This window comes from Crocodylus siamensis, chromosome 7 (assembly GCF_052110815.1).
Source record: "Crocodylus siamensis isolate JL-2025a chromosome 7, ASM5211081v1, whole genome shotgun sequence".
Classification (NCBI taxonomy): Eukaryota; Metazoa; Chordata; order Crocodylia; family Crocodylidae; genus Crocodylus; species Crocodylus siamensis.
This window is the reverse complement of record NC_143401.1, coordinates 98420780-98443113: the sequence shown is the minus strand read 5'-3', so window position 1 is coordinate 98443113 and position 22334 is coordinate 98420780. Positions and strand designations below refer to the sequence as shown.

At 50.0% G+C, this 22334-nt stretch overlaps 1 protein-coding gene across 2 annotated transcripts; it reads right to left on the bottom strand.

Moving 5' to 3' along the window:
* Positions 1 to 2609: 2609 nt before the first annotated feature.
* Positions 2610 to 15525, bottom strand: TCTN3 (tectonic family member 3). Of its 2 annotated transcripts, none has more exons than XM_090058863.1 (14): positions 14994 to 15525; positions 14772 to 14910; positions 13839 to 13960; positions 11526 to 11656; positions 11067 to 11175; positions 10856 to 10974; positions 9818 to 9853; positions 9325 to 9399; positions 9097 to 9222; positions 7867 to 7962; positions 7270 to 7367; positions 6460 to 6625; positions 4632 to 4769; positions 2610 to 3481 (listed from the first exon to the last, which is right to left on the bottom strand). In XM_090058863.1, exons 1-14 carry the CDS (start codon positions 15214 to 15216, stop codon positions 3392 to 3394), a joined length of 1668 nt encoding a protein of 555 aa, XP_089914989.1. In that variant the 5' UTR covers positions 15217 to 15525; the 3' UTR covers positions 2610 to 3391. The 2 variants fall into 2 exon arrangements, with proteins under 2 accessions (XP_089914989.1, XP_089914988.1); XM_090058862.1 differs by having other exon boundaries at positions 2610 to 3613; positions 14994 to 15522.
* Between the last annotated feature and the right edge of the window lie 6809 nt (positions 15526 to 22334).

Sequence of the window (22334 nt, the reverse complement as noted above, 5' to 3'; positions counted from 1 at the left end):
ACCTCCTGCCTGGACTTTGAGACTTGGGTTTCTGGTGATCTTCACGCAGTGGATTCAACCCTGTGGCAGCTTGTGACTGCTGCACCTCAGCCCGTGATTACAGAGCAGCAGGGAGGCAGTGTGGCCAGGCTGGCAGGGACATCAGAGGTGAAGACACTGGTGGAAAATGTCTCTTAGCACAGGGTTTGCAAAGGGAGATGGAGGTTCCACAACTGGGTTTGCATGGCAGGGGATGGGCAGGCTGCAGCACATGGCGGGCAGGGAGGGGAAGAACAGTGGTAGAGCACCATGTGCAGGAGCAAGACTCCATGTAACCCAAGGTGTCCTGGGCTCAGGTGAGCTGAGTCCAGCCAGCTCCAGCGTGGCACCCCTGGGCTGAAGAAGGGTAGCGGCAGGCCAGCAGCAGGAGAATCCAGCTCCGGTAGAGGCAGGGCTGAGCAGCATGCTGTGTGCAAAGGACCATTCTGGGAAACGTGCACAGTGAACGGGGCTCTCTGGAGCATGCTGTGCTGCCTCAGGAGCTCAGCGCTCCAGCCTGGGGTCTGGGGTTTCCTGGGAAATGAAGTCCTGAAGAATCCTCATTTCACAAAATCAGCAGGCTAGTCAAAGCCCTCAAACCCCATCCCTCAGCACTCATCCAAGCTGTGGCCAGAGCCCTCACTGCTCCTTTGGGAGGTGACAGTAAAAACAAGGTTAAAGCAGAATTTGGCCCTCAGGAATGGTGGCTCTTGCCTGGCTGTGGGTTGGGGGGTGCCCTGGGTGGGGCACCAGGGTAAATGGAGAGGAGAGTTGGCTGCTCCCTACCCGAGCGCTTGTAGCACCCAGCTCAAGGGTTCAGGTAAGCTAATCTTTTCATGCTGGAAGGTCACCAGGCCTCACAGGGCAACTTCAGCTCAGCATTAGCAAAGGATTTGGGCATTTCATGAAGAGGGAAGCTTTTATTTATTTACAAGAATCTTTTGGACATTGTTTGGAAGCAGGGTTAGACGCTTGCATTGGGCAGACCTTTAGTATGTGGGGTGAAGCTTTGGGGAATTGTGGTGTTTTGCTTTCACGAGTTTATTACTGTAAGCTGCCCTGTACCCTTCTGGTGAGGGCTGTAGAAATCATATTAATTAATACTTGTGCTGGCTCAGTGCAGGTTGCCTCATGCTGCCTGTGCCCTTCCAGAATATGGGTAGCAGCTCAATGCATCTCTCTAGAAACTCCAAAATGAAGAATTGAAATGCATCCTCCACACTGTGCCAGACCATCCCTGCAGCTCTCAAGCACATGGGAAAGGGCTAAGCGGAGGCTGGTCCCCAGAATGCCTTCACTGAGGCACTGCAGTACCTGGGACAGGACTGTCCAACTTATAAAAGGGCCATGGCTACATGCCCCAGAGCCACCCCAGCAGGAACCACGGGCCCTCAGGCTGCCTGCCAAACAGGCAAGTGCTCTTCCACCCACCGCCCCACATAGTGTGGCACTTTGCCTCACCTGCAGCTCCCTGCAGGCTCCTGTGGGACCATGCCACATGGACACTCTCGGCTGCCAGCTCTCCTGGCACTGCAGGCTGTGCTGGGGGCTGGCCAGGCAGTGGAAGGGGAGCCCCAAGCTGCTACTGCAGCCAGAGCAAGGGGCAGCAGTGGCCTGCCTGTTAACCCCTTGTGGGCCACATGTGGCCAGTTGGATAGCTCCAGCCTACAAGTTAGGTGCTTCACCCCAGGCAGCAATCCCAAAAAAGTCAGGGTTCTGTGCCTAGGGTCCCTGCATAGTCTATAAGAAACCTAAAGCATTTCCAGAGCAATTCAGGGACAGCATCTCCACTTTCCACACAAGAGTAGAAAGTTATTCCCCTGCAGGGTGGCTCAGTGGGACTAGAGGCTCCTAGCAGTAATCAACAGGAAACACCACACATAGGAGGTCGTCTGGACTCCTGCTCTTCCTGTAGCACAGATGTCTGCCTCAGGATCCAGGACCTTAACTGACCAGAGCGTCTTGAAGCTAACAGTGAGCAGCACCCACAGCATCCTGCAAGGATGTTACGGTGCCATGGCACCCTAGCTGAGACTCACTGCTCTGACGCAAGGTGCATAATATTGCTGGACTCCCTGCCTGTGAGGAATAACCTTGTCACTAATGCTCCATCCTGCCTGCTTTCCTGTCCCACCACCCTTGAATTTCTGTTTTTTCTGTGGTCATTTCAAAGTGGGAGCTGGAAAGTCTTCCCCAGGCTCTCTTACAGCCCGGAACGTACAGCAATCTCTAGGCAGTGGGCAGCCAGACTCCGAATCCCTTGTGGCCGTGAAGGTCATATTAAGTGATTCTAAATATTTCCCCTAGACTTACAATGGTATTCTGACCCCTGCTATTGAGCTGCGAAGCCAGGGTCCTAGCCCACCTCTTGTGGCAGACTACAGTTTCATAATACACTTGCACACCTCTTCTAAAGTCACTTTACTCTCCCCCCAAACACTCTAATCACCCCCAATGGCTCGACCCAACACATTACATGGTGGCCATCACTGCCAGGGAAGCCCAGCTGGGAATAGCAGTAGTTCAGACTCCCAAGGGACAGGGCATCTATGGACCTCTGAGTCTCACACTCATCTTGTTAATAAAACAAGTTTTATGAAACAAACCAGAAACCTTTATTTGAAAAGCTACTACAAAATCAGTCGCAAGCTGGCACAGAGGCACTGGGCAGGTGCATGTGTGCAGCACCCCTTCAGCAGTAGCCAAGGGACTACAAAGAAGGGGTGATGCATTTTAAGGCTATCACAAGGTTTCACACAGATCTTCCATAGAGAAATATCATGTACAGACAACTGCATGTAAGCCCCCCATGGGGATAAGGATAAGGAAGCTAAAAACACAGGCACCTCCAGAAGTGGAAGCTATGCTTCTCTTCTCTGAACTGCTTGGCAGGACCTTTTCCATCTGGCCAGAGCTACTTTCTTTCCCCCTCCACTTCGTTTCACACAGAGACTGTCCCTTCGTCCTCCTGTCCCTCAGGGGCATCCCTGGACTTTACAGATTCTGCAGTCAGAAGGCCATGGATACCTGGTAGATGTCAGTCACACAACCAAATGCACGTGGTACTATGAAACTGGCCACAGCAAAAGGATCCAGGTAAGAAATGGCTCGGGCCTGGATCACATTCTGACTGTAGTATATTGCACTGATAGATCTCTCTGCAACAATGGTCCCATCTATCAGCTGGCCTGTGTTTGTCCCATGTTCACAGGGACAAGCTGGAACTGTTCAGTATGGTCTCAACCAGGTGGGAACAGGAACCAAACATCATACCTGGGCACATCAGGGATGGATGCACTTGCAGGCAGGCCCTGTCCATATGGAAACACTGGCAGGAAGAGCAAAGCCTCAGACTCCTGTTCCTTCACTTTCCTCAGAAGCTCACAATGCTCCAGACAGCTAGAGGCACCATGAGGGCACCAGGCAGGCCCCCATGACAGGCCACACCCCTGCTCAGGGCCACCTTGAAGGGGAAGAAGAAGTCAAATGGGAGTTTCCAGTATGGGGAAGGTTGGCCACGTGGCTGCTCTGGCCATTCTGTCAAGTCAATAAAAGTGACGACAGTCGTCAAAGGCACCACACTCACGTTGAAGGACTGCAGGAGAAAGGAGAGCACCCACCATTCAGCACCTCTGTTCCACAATCCAGTCTTGCACTCACAAGGCACATGCATGCCCAGAGCAGGGCCCACCCCCACTCCTCACTCCTGCACTGTCATCCTGCAGCCCATGCTGACCTCTTGCCATGCCTCCAGGCTCAGAAGCCCCAGTGTCAGGCTCTGGCCCTTCAACATCCATCCCACCAATCTCAGCAGCGCACCAGGTCATGATGCTGCTCATGGAGATGCAGGTGCAGAAGCAGCAGAGAAAACCAGAGGCTGCAGGGACAAGTACAGACATCCTCCATTTCTCTGGCACTGCTGTACAGTGCCCCACAGATGACCGCAGCCCCTGCCTGCCACTCTCCTGACAGCAACTCTGGCTTGTAGGGCTGAGGGCCCTTTCTGTCAATGGCAGGCAGGTGTGTTACCAACAACAAGAGGTACCTCCCAGTGACAGCAGCTGGCACCTCCTCCTGTACCCTCTCAGCCCCACTAACCAAGGCAGGAAGCAGAGGATTGAAGTATTCCAAATTTTTAACAAGACAGTGACAACTCACTGGCCCCTTTAGAGTCATTCAGCATTTAAGATGTTTCAGAACCAATCAAAAGGAATATTTATTTGTGTAAAATGCAGGCAGCCTATGGGATTCCTGGAAACAGGAGGTTGAACTAAGCTCTGTGGCAAGGTTTAAAAAAGGATACTTATTTGATTTTGGTAACTATAAAGTTTAATTACATGGATAAGCAGAAGTTTAACTGCTGCCACTGTGGCCTGAGACATTGCTCAGGAAGTCTGAAAGAGACCACAGTTAACCCAGGGTGGTACCCAACTAATTGCTTTTTTCAGCTTCCTGTGTGGAGTATTAGATACCAGATACTGGCCACTGACATGGTGAGTGCCACTGGGATCCAGCCCACTAGTACTATAGCTCTACAATCCCCCAGTCTCAACTAACCCAGTCTAGTGAAACAGGCTTTGGGAGATGGGGTGAATAAAAACTCTATGCTATACCTGTAGGGACTGGCACTGATACGAATACCGTGCTCCCAGCACTTGTGCTTGTGGGTTGGACAAGAGGCCCACCTTTGCCCACAATACCTGGATCTCCAAGGACACAGGAACCACGCAGCAGTAAGCACATACTCCAGCCTGGGGGGAAAAAAAAGAAACCCACACATTTTCCAAGATTGAGGCAAGAAATAACCATTAAGTCCATCTCATCCCTTGCAACATGAGCCCTAGAATCTCACCCAGTAACTTCTGCAGCAAGCCGACACCTGCTTGAACCATGACATACCCTTTCAAAAGATACTCAGTCTCTAATGTAGGTAATGGAGAATCCACTAGGCCTGTAAATTAATTGTTCTGCTTAATGATTGGCACCTTACTTCTAGTCTGAGTCTGTCTGGCTTCAGTTCTTACACACCAGATCCTGTTATACCTTTTTCGGTTAGACTGAAACCCCTCAAATCAGAAATCTCTGTTTAAGTACTTGTGGGTTGTGATGTCTTAACCATAGTCAGATTCACTGGAGAGGGGAAAATGTCAGGACAGTGACACAGAAGGATAAAGAATGGTCAGATGCAGCCCAATGTTAGCACACTTATTAAATACACAGTACTAATGACACGGAGCTGGGCAGTCTGGGCTCTATTAGAGGCAACCTTAGAACTACCCAGTGCAACACTGGCTGGAATATCTGATCCTCTCCTGCCCAGGGATGCTGCTGCCCTGAACTGGGAGTTGGACTAGATCAGGGTGGCCAATCTGTGGCACAGGGAACCTGCGTGTGGTATGCAGCAGATCAGGGTGTAGGCCTCGCGGGAGCTCACACAAAGGTTTTGCAAAAGCATTGGCCAGAGTAGGCCTGATCAAACCTGACTGATGCATGAACTCCTTATAAAAGCAGAACTTGGCACGTGGGCCAGATATTGGTCAGCTGTGCACTCCAGTCAGGAGACAGAAAGGGGAGATGGCTGTACAAGGCATAGAATAGTTCAGTACCAGGATGAAAAGGTTGGAACGGGAACACCCCAGCCAGGATGTGGAACAAGTCCATGGTACGGCACGCCTCAAGACAAGATACCAGAGGAATGTAATACACAATTTGTTTGGACCATGGTAAAAAGGAGAAGCGGAAATGATGGGAACTTTGTATTGGCCTACGGGAGCCTACACAGTGCTGTGCTGATACCTTGTCATGAGCATATATGCATTAATACCTTGCCTGTCAGATCACAAGTGTGTTAGGACCATCCCTGGTAGATGATAATCCTGGCTGAGGCTCTGTCACTGAACCAAGCCTGTGGTAACTGTTTAAGACAAGACAGATACTGAGCTCTTTTGGCTGCAATTCTTTACTGGCATCACAGTCCCAGAGACTTCAGCACTAACACCACATCAGTAACACCTGACGAAAACAGCGATGACAACTTAGGGAAGGGACAGGCAGCACAACAGCAAATAGGGCAGACCTCAAGCGGTCCCCCTCCAGCCCTACTTTCCTATGATCCTGTGTGTCCATTGGAAACACAAGGCCAAAGAAATTAATTCAGCTAGCTCCTAGCTTGACTAGTCAAAGAGGGACCTCTGAATGGTGTGAGCCAAGAGAACCAGAGTCTGTTTGTGTACATTAGGGTCCCTGAAATGATCCTGACAGTGACAGCTGAGTAGTGCATCCTATGTCTGACTTCACTAGAGAGCTTCCAACAAACAGGAATCAGAAACTACCTTGTTCTCTCTTCCTCGTCCCCCAGCCCTCCCATGAAAACTCAATATTGCATGCCAAGGTTAAGAGGAAGAGTTAAAGACAGAGATGGCTCCCCTGCATTCTTCTTACCTGCATGCTGCAGTTCTTGGTGAGAATACCGGTCCAGTCTCCAGGCTGGGCTGGATCAGCATTGCCAGTGATGGCTAGGCCCCATGGGCTGCTCACCTCTTGGAGAGCTTGGTATAACTGGTCCCAGAGGTAACTACAGTTTCCATTCTCCATCCCTTGGGATACACTGGAAATGGAACCAAGCACATTTTTTCAGTAATGACCCCATTTCAAAGTCTCTACTACTCTGGCAATGGTTGCCTGGAGGTGTCATGGAAGCACCAGTGAAGCCCTCAGCATAAAGCAAGCTCATATTCTCTATGAAGTGAGATGGGAAAAACTGAGTGCACATGGTTGCATTACATGCTGAGAGGCAGTTTAGGTAACCTGCTGCCCTGGTAAGAGGGCACTGGGGGAGCTCTACATGCCTTATTACCAGGCACAGAAGGATCCAGATAGCCAGCCCTGTAAGCCATAGAACACAAATATCACTTCCTAGAGCATCTGATTAGCATTCAGCCCTTGGATCCAAGCCCTGCACTGTGCTGTGAAACGTGGGTCTAGCACTGGTTGCTCAGAGCCTCCCAAGAGACCCCACTGTAAGCAGCTTGAACACTGCTAAGGATGGTGCTGTGTTATGGAGGCTTCCCATCTCTGGTGAGACTTGAGTCTTTCAGGCATGCATACAGGACTAATGGAGCCAGCCTAAGGACTTGAGGAAGGAACCAGAGGAGCCTTGCACTCTGCCTAGGGGACAGCAGGAAGGTGAATGCCCCAAGCTTACAAACCTGTTTGGGAACTGGCAGGGCCAGTGACAGTAGATAGTATTACCTGAGCTTGCAGCTTGTCCTCACATTCATTCCAAACAGTACTGTGTGTCTGAGTGACTGTGAACATATTCCATCACCCTGACTCTGTAAAATGGTCACCTGAGGAAAGGGGCTATGCGTCAAGTCGTCAAACAGAAGGGAAGCTAAGCTACATGGGATATCCATCTAGCCCCCTAACAAGATCATCCTGGAGTAAGCAGCAAATCTTACTTGTCATAACAGCAAATCTCTCTCAATGAATACTGAACAATGAATTCACTCTGGTCACCAGTTACACACCCCAAAAGAGAGTAACCATATAGTTATAAATTCATGATCTGTTTCCAGTAGTGCCACAACATGCTTTCCAAATGTGAAAGGATACAGGACGGATGGCTCATAGCCATAGCTTGGTAAATATAGTAGAACCTAGATCTAGAACCTAGGCCTTGAAACCCCTGTAACAGAGCCTTCCCCACTGTCCCCGCAGGAAAAGGTCTTATAGATCAGAGGCTGCAATGCAACATTCCCGGTTAAGGGCAAAGCTGTGGGAGTGCAAGGGATGCTGCCTCACCAGGTGGTAAGAGTGCCAAGTAAAACCTGATGCCAGAAAGGATACATGCTGTGGGACACCTTTTTGTAGAGCCAAGAGTGGTGCTCCAGTGATATAGCCAGGGTTCCCACTTCTGGGCAGGGTGGGTGAAGGGGTTTTACTCTATGAAGAGGCAAAGGGAAAAAGGTAAAGCAGGAGAGAATGCTACAAATCTGGGGGAACACCAAGCCAGTCAGACTTCCATTCAGTCCAAGTGATCCCATTCATCCATGATATGGGCAGTGGAAACTGTTCTCAGACACAGGGAGTTCAACCCCATCTATGGCAGGGCTGAATCAGACAAAAATTTATAATTCCCAGAGCTTTATTACACCTTACAGATGGCCCAATTAAACATTGTAAAAATCCCACCAACCTCTGCCCTAGAACTGCCTTCCCCACTTAGCCCATCCACAATCCAGGAGCTGGCCAGGCAAGCAGCAGTTAGGCCCAATACCCCCAGACAACTCCCAAAGCATCAAGCTCCTGCTGATGTGGGAAATTTTACCAACACATTCCCAATCCACACTGCAATGTTTTCCCTGGGGACAAAACCACTCTCCACAACTTGCCCCTCCAGGACACTAGACTGAGTCACAGATTCTACTCCCTCACCTATTACACAGTGCCCACTGGGAAGGGGTTTCTGAGAAAGACTCCTTCATCTGGGTTCTAGATCACCAACCTCAACTTTGCCCCACCACCCTTGTGGCACAATCTGCAGGTGGGGCCTTCTCCAATCCAAATTCAGACACAGATATAACATTTCTTCCCCCACTTGCCTTCCCAGGTGAGAATCAGAGAGGCTAAAATACACTCATCACCCTCCAGAGCAATTCCCAGCTCCCAAGTGGGCAGAGGAGAGAAGTGCCCGTGATAGACACCAGCAGCTCTGCCCCTCTCTCCCCAAAATATACCCGAGACCATGATACTGACACCGTTTTTTTCCTTCTCCTTCTCCACCCCTGGGAACTCTGGAGGAGCAAGGCACCCAGGCCCTCCAAGCCTGACAGAGACCATGACACCAACCCTGACTGACCACCCAGACCTTACCTGAGATTAGGCCACTAACCCCCTCACCCCGGCAAAAGTTCACATGTGATTGGGACACAGACCCCTGATCCCCCACAGCCTGTCATCCAGGGCCCACATGCTACCATGCCACGAACTGACCTCCTCACCTGAAGGCTCAAATGAAACTGGAGCATAGACTCACAACCCCAAACCCTGCATAGCTACATGAGGTGAAGCACTGACCCAAAAGTGCAATGTGAAGTGCTGCTGCAGAGAGGATCCCCAGGTCTCAGAGATATTGGTCACTCTGAACTGGACAGAAACATTCTGGATTCCATGGGTCCCATTAAACTCAATGCTGTAGATCACCTGAAAATGCAATATAACAGAGACTCAGAGCTGGGAGAAGGACCTGGGCTGGGCACGTACTCCAGATCAGCACTGATCTGAGAGTGGGGCTTTCACAGGTACCTCAGAAACAATATTGTGACAGGTACTGCCTTGCATCTGGGGAGCTCCAGGCTGTATGAGAGGGGTGACTTTCACCTGGAGACAACAAAGGCCATTTAAAATCAGTACAAAAAGGTAGCCTGCTTCTTCCTCTCTCCAATCCACTTCTCAATCTGAATCCTCTCCCACCCCAACCACAACTGTCTCCCCAATTTACTCCCTACCCTAAGTCTACCCCAGAACCATGGCAAGCCCCCTGCACCAACCCTAACCCCATCTCTTTCTAGCCTGGCTCCAGATCTTTCTTGCATATGCACATAATCCTACAACAAGTTTGTTACATCAGAGTCCTCTATCAGCAGACAACGTGACTCTCCCCCCCATAATCTAATCTCAGATACAGAACTACCGTGAGCCTATTACCCTGGGTCTGTGACCCAAGGGGCTCACTCTGCATGCCTAGGCTCATGGTTCCCCTCACTTTAGGTACAGGAATTAATTCTCAAAGCCTCACCTGCATGGACTGGGTGACAGTCATATTAAGTGGGATCTGGAAGAGAAAAGCAACAAGTGTGTTTGGTCTGCAAGCGCCACAGGTACAAGTCAGTCATAAACCAGTGCCCAGAAGCCAGCAACGGGCAGTCTTGCCTATTCCAAGACTATGGAACTTTCCACTAACTTGCACTTTAGACTCCCGAAGTGTGCCCCTGTGAGCAGGGCACCAAAACACAGACTTTATTTCTGGCTCTACCAATGACCTGCTGTGTGCACAGCTACATTTATACACAGGCACCATATGCCTGTGCCCAGGCTTCCCACTCCTACAGTCAGGGGATTACATCAGAAACTCAGTTTTCACCTAAGAAAAATTAAGATTCTGAGCCCTAGGAGAAAATCTGAAACACAAACCAAGTACAGTGGATGCAGTGCCATCTGATACAAAGCAGCAGACACCCTGAAAAAGTACTGCTAAGAATGGGAAAACAGCCCAACTCATCAGTGGGGGTCTTATTAAAAAGTAATAATAAGTGTAAATATTAAGTTTTGGAGTGTCAGGGACACAGGCAATAGGAAGAGCGCTAATGCTGTATAAATATTAAAAAGGATAGCACGTAGCCCAGGTAAGCACAAGCCAGGGAGCCCAACACCAGTTTTAGAACAAACAATAGAAGAGCTGATGTGGGATTCAATCAATGGCAATTAAAGATTAGAAATATAAATAATTAATGTCAACTTGGTTTTATGGACGATAGGTCTCGTCAAACAAATTTAATCTCACGCCTCAATGAGAATTTAAGTCTGACTCATAAAAGTAACTTCACGTAGATGTGTCATTATAGACTTTTGTAAAGCTTCTGATTAGGCAGTGCATGACATTGATTAAAAAGTGAGCAGTACACAATATTACTAAAAGAGCCTCTTAGAAATGGCACGCCAGTGAGCTCTACTGTGGTAACAGGTGAATTAGCTGAGGATAAAATGATAGAACAGTGCAGAAGTCAGGCAGTCACAGCAAGAGGAGGTGCCAAGGCTGGGAAATATGGACATGCACCTTTAGCACGGTGAAGTCACGGTAATACGAGGCAGCATCTAGTGCAGGGTCAGTGGTGCAACTGCTACTTAGGTTGGTAAAGGTTCGAGTACAACTTGTGCTTTTGCTCTCCAGGAAACCTTAAAAATAAAGTAACAAGAGTCATGAAAAAACTGTCAGCAGCCAACAACATCCCAAGAAAATCCCAGGCTGCTGCTGCCACCATACTCACCAGCAGGATTGCTGTCAGCACAAAGCCTACTGGCTCCCATCCCAACTGGCTGCCTGAGTGTGCTCACTACAGATGAGGCAACAAAGTAGGTCTGGATTGGATCACCCACCTAGAAACAAGATTTGCAGACCTTATAAATACAGTCTTTCAAGAATGCCAGGGCCAAATGCAAGATGACAACCATCAGCTCAAGCAAGGAACAAAAACATCACAGCTTCCTTGGGTGTAACGCATTATAAAAGTCATGTTCCCAAGATGGTTTTCCGGAACAATTTACAATGCATATGGCTAGTCAGATATGCCATTAAACAACAGCCTGGTTTACTGAATCCCAAATAAGGACTGGGGGTGGAGGGGAAGTTAAATGTACATTTTTTTCTATCTTTCTCCCTCCAGCACTGACACTTGTCACCACTAGGAAACCCAGAGAAAAGTTATGTCAGTCTTCTGAGGACTTACCCGGTAAAAGGCAGAGGGGGGTGGCATGGGTTGTGATGGTGACACAAAGGATGGGCCACCATACTGCTCCGAGAGCACTGGGAAATTCGATTCTGTAACCTCCTGTGGCTGTTGAAAATAGTTCAGCTTTGCTAAAGATGGGGAAAGAATAAAAAGAAGCCAACCCCAACATCAAATCATTAGAGAAGACTGGGGGGGGGTGGAAATCACACATTGCATAAGTATTTTAAGAGGACAAAAAGGAGGACCTGGGTAACTACAGGTTGTTTAGCCCAACATCAGAGCTGGGCATGATGGAATACTGATGAGGTACAATGAGTAAAGGCTGTTAGGATAATTAAATGCCAATCAATCTGGGTGAATAGAAAATAGGTCCTGTCAAACAAACTTGCCTTTATTGTTTTGCTTAATTTTCAGCATGGATGCTAGCTGTAACTATGTTGAAACAGTTTTAGATTTCCATAAGGTACCTGACATTAACACTATATAAAAATCAGCATAGCCAGTTTTGAACCATCTAGTAGGGGTTAACTGATAAACCTCAACACAATTGGAAGTGAGGAAGTCTTCCAAAAAGAAAGAGAGAGGCTTTCTACTGGCATCCTACAAGAACACTTTCTTGGCTCCACAATATTCAATATTGTTATCAGTAACCTGAAAAATATAAAATCTTTGCTGGTAAAGTTTGCAGAGGGTACAAAGCTATGGAGATAAATAATCATGGGGACAGATCAGTTTACACAGACCAATCCTGAAAGCTAAATACAGCAGGCACATCTGACCAATAGGTACTGTAATAAAGTCAAATTCAAAGTCATACTTCTAGGTACAAAGAATGTAGGTCACACTTAAAAGGGCAAAGCAGGACCCTTGGATATACAAGGAGGGGAATATCAAGTAGAAGCAGAGAGGAGATATTACCTTTGAACATGGCATTAGCAAAACCATTACTGGACTACTGTGCTCAGTTCTAATGTTCACAGTTAAAAAAGGATGTTGAAAGAAGGCTGCAAATGTTCAGAAAAAAGATAGAAGAATATTCAGAGCCCTGGAAAATCTGCCTGATAGTGAGAGATGTAAGATGGGACAAGGTGGATCTGTGGAGGGGAGATAACAGTGAATGTGTCACTGAATTTACCTTGACTTTAGCAGGGCTTTTGACACCATCTCTCACAACACACTCATTAACAAGCTAAGGAAATACTGAGGAAATGAAAGGACTGTAGGATGTAATGGTTCAATGACTAGATGGAAGGAGGCATGAAGTAGGGCTCCCCAGGTTCCTCAGTATTGTTTAGTATCTGCAATAATGATTTGCATGATAGGATTGAGCGCATACTTGACAAATTTGCAGACAACACAAGCTGGGTGAAGTTTCAGACACTGGAGAGTAGACAAAGATAAACTCGAGAAACAATCAGAATGAATTCAACAAAGACAAGTGCAAGCCCTGCACTTGGAACAGAACAACTGCACGCACAAATACAGACTGGGGAATGACTGGCTAGGGTGTCGCACTGCAGAGAAGACCTGGGGTGACAGTAGACCATAAACTGAATACGAGCCAACAGTGTGCTCTTGTTGCAAAAAAAAAACCCCAAACCAACAGCAACCTGGAGTGCATTAACCAAAGTGTCTCTTACATATCAAGGGAGGTGATTCTTCTGCTCATTTTAGGACTGGTAAGGCCTCCCCTGAATTCCTGTGTTTTCGGCCCACAATTCAAGAAGGATGCAGACAATTTGGAAAGTCCAGTGGGGCGACAAAACTGATTAGAGGCCTGGGAGGAATGAGTCATGGGGACGAGCTGAAAAAACTAGGGCTAAGAGACTGAAGGGGTTTGGTTCACAGTCTTCAAATACCTGAAGGGCAGTTAAAAAGAGGTTGGCTGTAAAGGACAGGACTAGGAATAACGACCTCAAACTGCAGCAGAGCAAGTTTCAGCTACACATTAGGAGGAATTTGTTGACCGTGAGGGTGATCAAGCATTGGGACAGGCTCCCGGGAGTAGCTGTAGGATCTCCATCCCCGAAAATTTAAGAACAGGTTAGAAAGACACTTCGCTGGGATGGTTTGGTCAGGGATGATCCTGCCTTGAGCAGGGGGCTGGGCTAGATGACCTCACAGGGTCCCTACCAGCCTTGCTTTCCCGTGACCCTATCGTCTTCCACTCAGTACAGAGAATGTACCTCTGCCCTCCTGACAGGTAACTGGCAGCCTCTCTCACCCAGCCTCACACTTTTAGTCAAGCACCTTAGTGTTCCCTTCCCAGCCCATTTTAGGAAGTTAGTGTCACAAGGCAAGACTACTTACAGTCGTTCAGCTGCACACAGAACAGCCGAGTCTGTCCACTGGAATCAGTGACGGTTTCCGTAGGATTCGGGGTGTTATTTCTGAAAATAAGCGATTGCTCCACACACACCTGTGTCTTAGTTCTGCCCAAAAACACAGAAAAGGGAAGATGCACCCTACCGGCCTGCCTACATTTACATTCTCCGCCCCTAAATCCACCCCACAGCCCAACCGAGTGGATGCCATATTACTCTTCATTTCCTAATGGAAATTATTCTATGGGCCAAACAGGAGGCAGGGGGCACCTTTGGGACTAATTCAGAGACATGAGGTTTCATAGGGGACAATCGACCTCATCAGTTGTTCCACAGTGCTGTTTTCCATCTTCAAATCGCAACAGAGAGGGACCCAGGAGGAAGCGAAGCCTGTATCTGAGGCACCTGGACTTCCTCGGGATGAGAAGCGGTACAGAGACAGGAGTCCAGAGTGCGCCTCCTTCCAGCGCCAGCGCACAGCTGCAGGCCTCGCTCCTGCCCAGCCCAGACGGCGCTGCCACAGCCGGCTGCGCTCTCATCCCTTGCCCGCCCCAGGGGCCTCGCCAGCCACAAGGTCCAGCCGGGGAACGCATATGAGCACGCGGCAGCCAGGGAAGCGTCCCGAGCCCTTTTCAGGTGACCCTGCAAAGGAGCCCAGGGATTTGGGTGCAGGGAGACGACCAAGCACCTGCCGAGGAGCCGGACGACAGCCCAGTCTTGGTCGTACAGCTGCTACGAGCGGCCCCGGCTCTCATGGGCCTTACAGCGCGGTGCCCGGCACCGGGCATGCGTGAAGGGAGCGCGTGGCCCAGGCCCTGCGCACACGCGTGCAAGGGCAGGGCGCGGCCCCGCATGCACACACACGATCAGGAGCAGCCCCGCGTGCACACTCACGAGCGCGCGGCCCCGGGGAGCCTACCTGGTGCTGCCGGGCAGGCAGCGGGAGAAGGCGGCGCGCGGCGGACGCAGGTCGCAGCGGGGGTCGCAGTCGGCGTCGCAGCAGCAGGCGACGTCGCAGGCGCCGCGGTGCAGGTCGCAGGGGCAGGCGGGCGGGCAGCCTAGGGCGAGGCCATGGCTGGGTCAGCAGGCACGGGCGGCGGCCCTGGGGGTGGGGGTGGCCCGGGGGGTGGGCCAATCCTACCTGCGCGGGCGGCCAGCGGCGCCTCTCCCTCGCTCGGGCGGTCGGTGGAGGGTCTGGGGCTAGGGCCGGCCTCCGGGCCGGGGGTGTCCGCGGCCGTGGGGCCAGGCCCGGGGGTGTTCGCGCTCGTGGAGCCGGAGTCGTCCGCGCTCGTGGGGCCGGGTGCCCCCCGCGCTAGCGCCCCGAGCAGCGCCAGCGCCAGCGCCAGGAGCAGCGGCGCGTCCATGACGTCACCCCGTCGCTAAGGAACTGGCACGGAGGCAGGCTGTCCAGCTCCGCCCCCCGGTCGACTTGGGACACGCCCCCCGCCCTGGCCTGTCTCTACGCTGGCGCGCGCGCGCCCGTTGTTGTCGCCGGCAGTTTCGCTTCGCCGGTTTCTTCTCGGTTCCTTTTTCCGTGGGTCGCGTCTCTCCGACCGGCGCTGCCCGAGGCCCTCCGGGGCGGCCCGGCCCGGCCCCGGCCCCCCGTGTGCACAAGTCAGTCCCGGGAGTCTCTGGCTCACGCGGTCTGAGGGCAGGACCCGGGAATCTCCGGAAGCGTGCTGACCCCTCGAGGGGCAATTCGGAACTGAGCAGCCCGGCCGGAAACCCTCGCAACCCCGGGGTGGGTGGGTGTGTTAAGGTGACCAGTGCCCCTCATAATTCAAAGTTTGCATTTATGATTTTATTGGTAACTTCACATCCCATCCAATAAATTAGAATTTATGATGATCCTAAGAGCTGGTCCTTTGTAGCCAACACTGCAGCTACACTCTCTCTCCAATTTGAAGTGAAACAAAAGTTTTCCCCATGTCATTTCATGGGGTCTCTGCAAAGTCAGGAGAGCATTGTAATGCTAATGGCACTTGTTCTGATTGTATTTGCAGACTGCGGCAGGCAGGTGACAATTTGAAGGTTGCTCTTGGAAGCCAGTTACATGCTTCATTATGTTCTGTATTGGACTCAGTTGCTGTCAGCAGCCTGCGGGGTGCACGACTTCACACAGGCAGAGGTGCTCTTCCCCAGTGGAGAAGGAAAAACAGCAGAAGCAGATGAAATGGAGACCTTGAGCCATGCAGAGAATTACAGTTCTGACTGGCTTTCACTGCCCTGTGCTGATTAACTGTATCCTCCAGCACTCTTCCCCCATGCCGCCTTCTCACCCATAGACAGCTGGTAGGAGTTGCATGGGGGGGGGGCATGTGCCCTCCCTGCTGGGGCCGGTTCCGCCCCGACAGCTGATACTGATACTGTCGGTAGAGCTGGTGCCCCCCCAACAGCAGGCAGCTCCTGCAGGTGCCCCCCCCGATTCAGGAGGCACCAGGCATTCATGTTCTCACCTCAACTTCTGTCCACACCTGTCCTCGTACCCTTCTCCCCTGCTTTACCCTCCAGACCACCTTCTGTGAAAAGCTCCTGTGCCATCAGGTTTCTTTCCATGTATCTGGCTCCCTCCTTACTACACTTATCTTCAGTCCCCTCAGCAAAATGTAGGAAGCAGATGCTATTTGCTGGCGCTGTGATGTTCGTCCTGCTGATTGTGTGGTACTCATTTGTACAGCACAAAGCATAACGGGGTCCCTTTCTCAGTCCATCATAAGCATAGTTGAATATTAATCACTAACAAATAAACCCAGGAGGATGGAGACGAGGTGCTCTGGGAAGGCCGATGGAATGGGTACGGTGGTAAGAAACACCGCTAGGTGCCGCCAAGCTTGTGCGTATGCACACCGAACGTGCGCAGTCAGTGGGCTGCCTCTACAGAACCAGGGAGCAATGGCCACATTGAAGAAGAGAAGGGAAATCATGTTGCAGGGATGCAAACAATCTTGTTTGTGGAAACCATGAGCAGGGAAAACATACTACTCCTTGGAAAGGAGGCATATGGCCTGAAAGGCCAGCGCAGCACAGACCAAGATACACAAGGAGACAGACTTCTGGAAGAACTGGACAACTAGTTTTTTGGAAGCACAGAAACTCTGGACATTTAGTCAACAAGAAATTCTTTGCCTCCTGTATAGTTTCTGAAAGCCTTTCCCTGACTGTCCATTTGGTTCAGGAGTCTTGTCACAGTGCCCACCTGCTTTGCTGGGCACAGTCATATGAATTCTGTGCCACCCTGTGAGAGTATGTCTAGGGTACAGCCACTTAGAACCAAGTCCATTTTTATTTTTTAAGATCTAATTATGAATGGTATACACAAAATAATCCAGAATTACTTATTTACTCTTAATAGGCACATATGCAAAGGAGTAGACAGCACCTAATGCACCAGAATGAACAGCCTGGCATTTCTTCTACCCATGTTCTGTTAGAGTCAGAGGAACATTTTAATAACTTAAAAAAATTCAGCCTCACATAATACACAAGTACTTCAGGGTTGTCTTTCCCTCTAAACTTCCTTAAAATATCTGTTGGGTTGAGAAGAAGCATGGAAAAAATTCAACACAATGAGATGTTTTTGAAAAAATTACAACAGAGTCTAGAATTTAAGCTATTCTGCTGCTAAATCAGGTTTGAAACCACTGCAGGTGAGGATCATCACATAACGTGACACAAAGAGAGAAAAAGCCTGAAGGGAAAAGCTGAGAAAAGAGAAGTCTACACATCGAATGTGAAGGCTTTTACAAGTTCTCTGGACTGTCACAAAGGATAGAGAACCTGGAAAGCAAACAAACACATGAGTCCCCATTAGCCTCCCCCAAAAAGCAGCAGCAAGACAAATAGCAGTCTTGGGGAGCTATCAATTGTCACTCCAAGACAAAGGCTTGAGCTAGGCTGCACTGCATGAAACAAATGATCAAAGCTCTTTGAAGTATCAGGAAAAATGGCTCTAATCTGTGATGGGGTCTCACATTTCTGTGTCCAAGCAGCTCAAGAACCAGACTTACCCTCACTCCTGTAGGTTTTTTGCATAGTTTGGTCTCCCCACTCTGTAAGAAGAAATTTGTCAGGCTGCTTTTGAGGTAGCTGTAATTAAAAGTCTTCCAGACACTGAATATCAAGGAAGCAGCCCTGTGCTTAATTTTACAAGTGTCCTGTTTCAAGCTCTGAATTCTCTCCCTTTCTTCTGAGTAGGTAAAGTATACGTCTCAGTTAAGGAACACAACACTGAAGCTCCTCAGCTGAATTTCACTCCATCGTACTTTCCCGGCATAATAGATTTTTCATGTTTTCATTTGAAAGCAAATTGTCAAACCAGTTTTAATCAGGAGTCCTTAAATCTGATCCATTAGCATTGTGCTGTCAGGACATGACTCTCCCCTCCTTTAAGCTAGGCTAAATTAGTATCACCTATGTCCAGCATGGATGAATTAAATGAATAAGGCTTGTGTGGGAGGAGAATCAGACCTAGAGTAGTTAACATCTGTGGCTTGCTTTGCTAAGATTTTGCTTAGCTTATATGGCACATTATGAAGATTCGAAAGCTATTCGGACAGCAATGTAGCACTGACTTGTTCACGCAGCAGGCACAGGCCCTATTTATGGGGACGGGGGCTTGAAATGAAGGCTTATTTTTTTCCTTGCAATCCTGGAAAGAAGACATTGCCAGTGGTTGGGATGACCTTGGCAGTTCCCTGGGAAAATGCTCCTTCCCCCAGGTGGGGCACATGAAACCTGCAGGGGTTCCCTTTCCCCAGCCCCTGCAGGGTTAGGGCTGGCTGTTACTCAGCCAGATGAGAGAGAGACTGGGGAGCAGGCAGGAAAAGCAGTTTTCTGCCTCAGGGCCCCGGCTCCCTCCAACATCTGCTTCCCTTGGGTGCACTGCTCCAATCCTGAAGGCTAGAACACGTGGCAGGGACCTTGGAAAGATGTAGCAGGGAGTCCAAAGACAACAGGTCTGTTTCATCACTAAGTGTAGGGAAAGATTTGTGAATGGGTTTTAAACAATTTGTTGTAGAATATACAACTGCTGTCCCTCCTGGCCTGCCCCTGCCTTCCTTTTGTTCTTAAAATTGCACAACTAAAGCTGTTTCCTTTGCTCTTCTGTTCCTTCCCAGGCAGAACTGGCTCCAGGCTGCAGTTGCCCCCGTGTTCTCCTGGCACTCTGAAGCCACAACATCCCTCAGCTGTTTCTCCTCCTGCAGGTGGGCCATGTGCCCCTTTCCCCTGGAAGAGCAGGGAGCGATCTCGCAGCAAGGGTGCTGAGGCCCAGGGACCACTAGTTGTTTCAGGGCAGATAGGTAGAGGAGCTGCTGTGTTTGAAAAGAGGGAAGGGAGCATATCAGCCCCTGCTTGTTTCTTCCCAGCCTGGTTCAAGAGCAGTAGGTGGGAGCCTTCTCTGCTGCCTCCTCTCCTGTGAAAATGGAGATTTTTCAGAAACAGGAGCTGGGTCCTGGGCGGCCTGGAGGCCTCAGCACCTCTAGGAGGAAGAGCAGAGGAGGAGCAGAAGGGCCCACATGAACCTCTGATGCAGAGATCCAGGAGTCCTGAGCACGCACCACCACCTTTCCTGGGTGCCCAAGACTGTTGCTTCATCAGTTGTTCTAGAGATGTATGTGGATACTCATGCATCTTGCCAGAGCCTGCCCTATTCTGGAAGTGCTGGTCTGTTTACCAGGATGAACATGGGCCGACAATGCGAGGTTACGGTTGGCAGGGCTAACCGGACCTTGTCATGCATCCACACGTGCATCTCAGGTAGAGCCAAGGAGGTGATCCTCCCCTGCTATGCGATGCTGGTCAGGCCACAGCTGGAGTATTGTATCCAGTTCTGTGCGCCCCACTTCAGGAGGGATGTGGACATCATTGAAAGGGTCCAAAGGAGGGCCACCCTCATGATCCGGGGACAACAGGGCAGACCCTACAGTGAAAGACTGTAGGACCTAAACCTGTTCACCCTTCACAAGAGAAGGCTGAGGGGGGACCTGGTGACTGTCTGTAAATTCACTAGGGGGGACCAGAAGGGTTTGGGGGAGACGCTGTTTCCCCAAGCACCCCCTGGCATAACAAGGAATAATGGACACAAGTTGTTGGAGAGTAGGTTTCGATTAGACATCCGCAAGAACTACTTCACAGTTAGGGCGGCTAGGAGCTGGAACCAACTTCCAAGGGAAGCGGTGCTGGCTCCTACCCTGGGGGTCTTTAAGAAGAGGCTTGATGCCTGCCTGGCTGGACTCATTTGAGTCCAGTTTTTTTCCCGCCCAGGCGGGGGGGCGGACTTGAAGATCTACAAGGTCCCTTCCGACCCGACTTCTACGATACCTCAGTCATTGTTACTTGATTACCAATTGCCCTTTTGGAGGAGGGTGGGGTATGAGCACCCTTCTTCTGTGGCCACGGGTCAGGACAAGGAGATCTGGCTTGGAGATCAGGAAGAACTTTCTCTGTGCGGGAGGTTCAGCATTTGACCAGCTGCCTGGAGAGTCTCCATCCCTGGAAGTTTTTAAGAACAGGTTAGAAAGAAAGATACTTCTCTAGGGTGGGTTTTTTGTTTTTTTTTGTGGGGGGGTTTAGGGAGGGAGGGGATCCTGCCTTGAGCAGGGGATTGTCCTGGATGTGACCTCCTGAGATCACTCTCGGTAGATCATAGACTCAATGGGGGTGTTGTGTGGTGCAGCTGCACAAAAGGCAAATTTGGTCTTGAATGTCAGTAGGAGCATCAGATACAAGACCCGGGAGGCAATAGTGCTTCTCTACGTGGCACTTGTTAGGCCCCATCTAGGGCATTGTGTGCAGTTCTGGGCTCCACGTTTTAAAAAGGACGTGGAGAAGTTAGAAAGAGGCTCCAGAGGTAGGTGACAAAAATGATGATGAAGAGCTTCGAAAGCAAGTCATACAAGGAAGAGTTAAAGGAGCTAAGCACGTTTAGCTTGCAGAAAAGGTGCTTAAGAGAGGACATGGCAGCAGTCTTCAAATATTTCAAGGGTTGCCATAAAGAAGAGGGAAAACACCATTTCTCTCTTACTGTGGAGTGTAGCACACAGACACTGCTGCCCAGAACATCTTTCAAAAGAGAGACTGAACAGCAGAGGCAGAAAGTTTAACGAACATAATAGCAACTATGGGATTAAACTTCCACTAAAAAAAAAATCTGAGAGCCTAGAAATCTATCTTTGGGGAGGATGTGTAATTAATAGAAAGGCACTCCAGACCCATCCTCTGTCCATCCTGTAACATGAAAACAAAGGGCCACTCAATGACATTAGAAAAGTAAAAATTTAGGGTGAAAATGGGAGTAATCAAGGTGCTTGCTTTAGCAGGAAGTTTCTGAGAAAAGTACTAAGTAAAAGGCTTGTGTTCTTAAAATAATTATTCTGGGATCATCCAGAGAGTCTGGAACTCTGCTGTCAAGCCCCGTTTTCCATGGACTCGTAGGACAGTAGGGCTGGAATCACAGAATCACAGGCCTCCGTGGGTCCAAACCCCTGCCTGAGGCGGGATCATCCCTATCCAACCGCATCACCTAACCTGTACTACAGTCAGTCCCAACACAACACTAGACATAACACCCAAACCTGCCACAGGGAAAGCAAGGGGACCATGGCAGCCAGCATCTTGCTTCTGTAAAGTGTAAAAAACACTTGGATCCCAGGCAGAGGCCGTGTTCCCCACCAAAGAGGGAGGCAAACCTCCCCGGTCCAGTCTCTGTGGCGACTGGTATGACTCTGATCAAGGGAGCAGACCTCAAGGTAACTTGCAGCCTCCTCTGAGAACTCCTTCATGTTGAAGCCACTGTGACGTAGAGGCAGTTTTCTACAGCTACAGTCTGGCTCTGCTCCTTGGGCATGCAGATGGTGGGTACTGCAGCTGCTGGATATATGTTTCAAGGCAGAAGAGCCAGTAATTTCCTTCCTCCTCTGCAAATACAGCAAGCAGGCGCCTGCAGTGTTGCACTGGGGCCTGGCCATTGGTTGTTTTGTTATCTGCAGACTGATCAGTTGCTTCAGAAGCATTTCTCAAAGACACGCTAGTTGGGTTTCTAAATCCTGCAGACTTGTCCCAGGGATCCCTTTGCTTCCAAGGTTCCTCTGCTTTTCCTGTGGTTGTTTCCTTCCCCTGCTCTCAACTAGAGAGGCTGGAAGGACTCTGGCTTCCACTCTAGCAATTTCCATCCCGTCTCCCTGTTCCCTTGAGGTCAAGCTAGCATGTCCCAAGTGCCTATCTCCACTTGGGTACTGACTTCCCGTTACCCAAGCTGCATGATTATTTTGGCTTGGGGGGCTACTTCAGGAATGTTGGCGAGCTGTTGGGGTGGGGGCAAAAGGGTGCTGACCTGGTGTAGTGGGGAGTGGGGGTGCTGACCTGGTTTGGCATGGCAGGGCAGAGCAGGGAGGGAATTGATCCTACCTGGCCCGGTCCCATCTGTCCTGCACCCACCAGTGGGGGGTACCAAATGGAGCCAGCAGACGAGCATGGTCTCTAT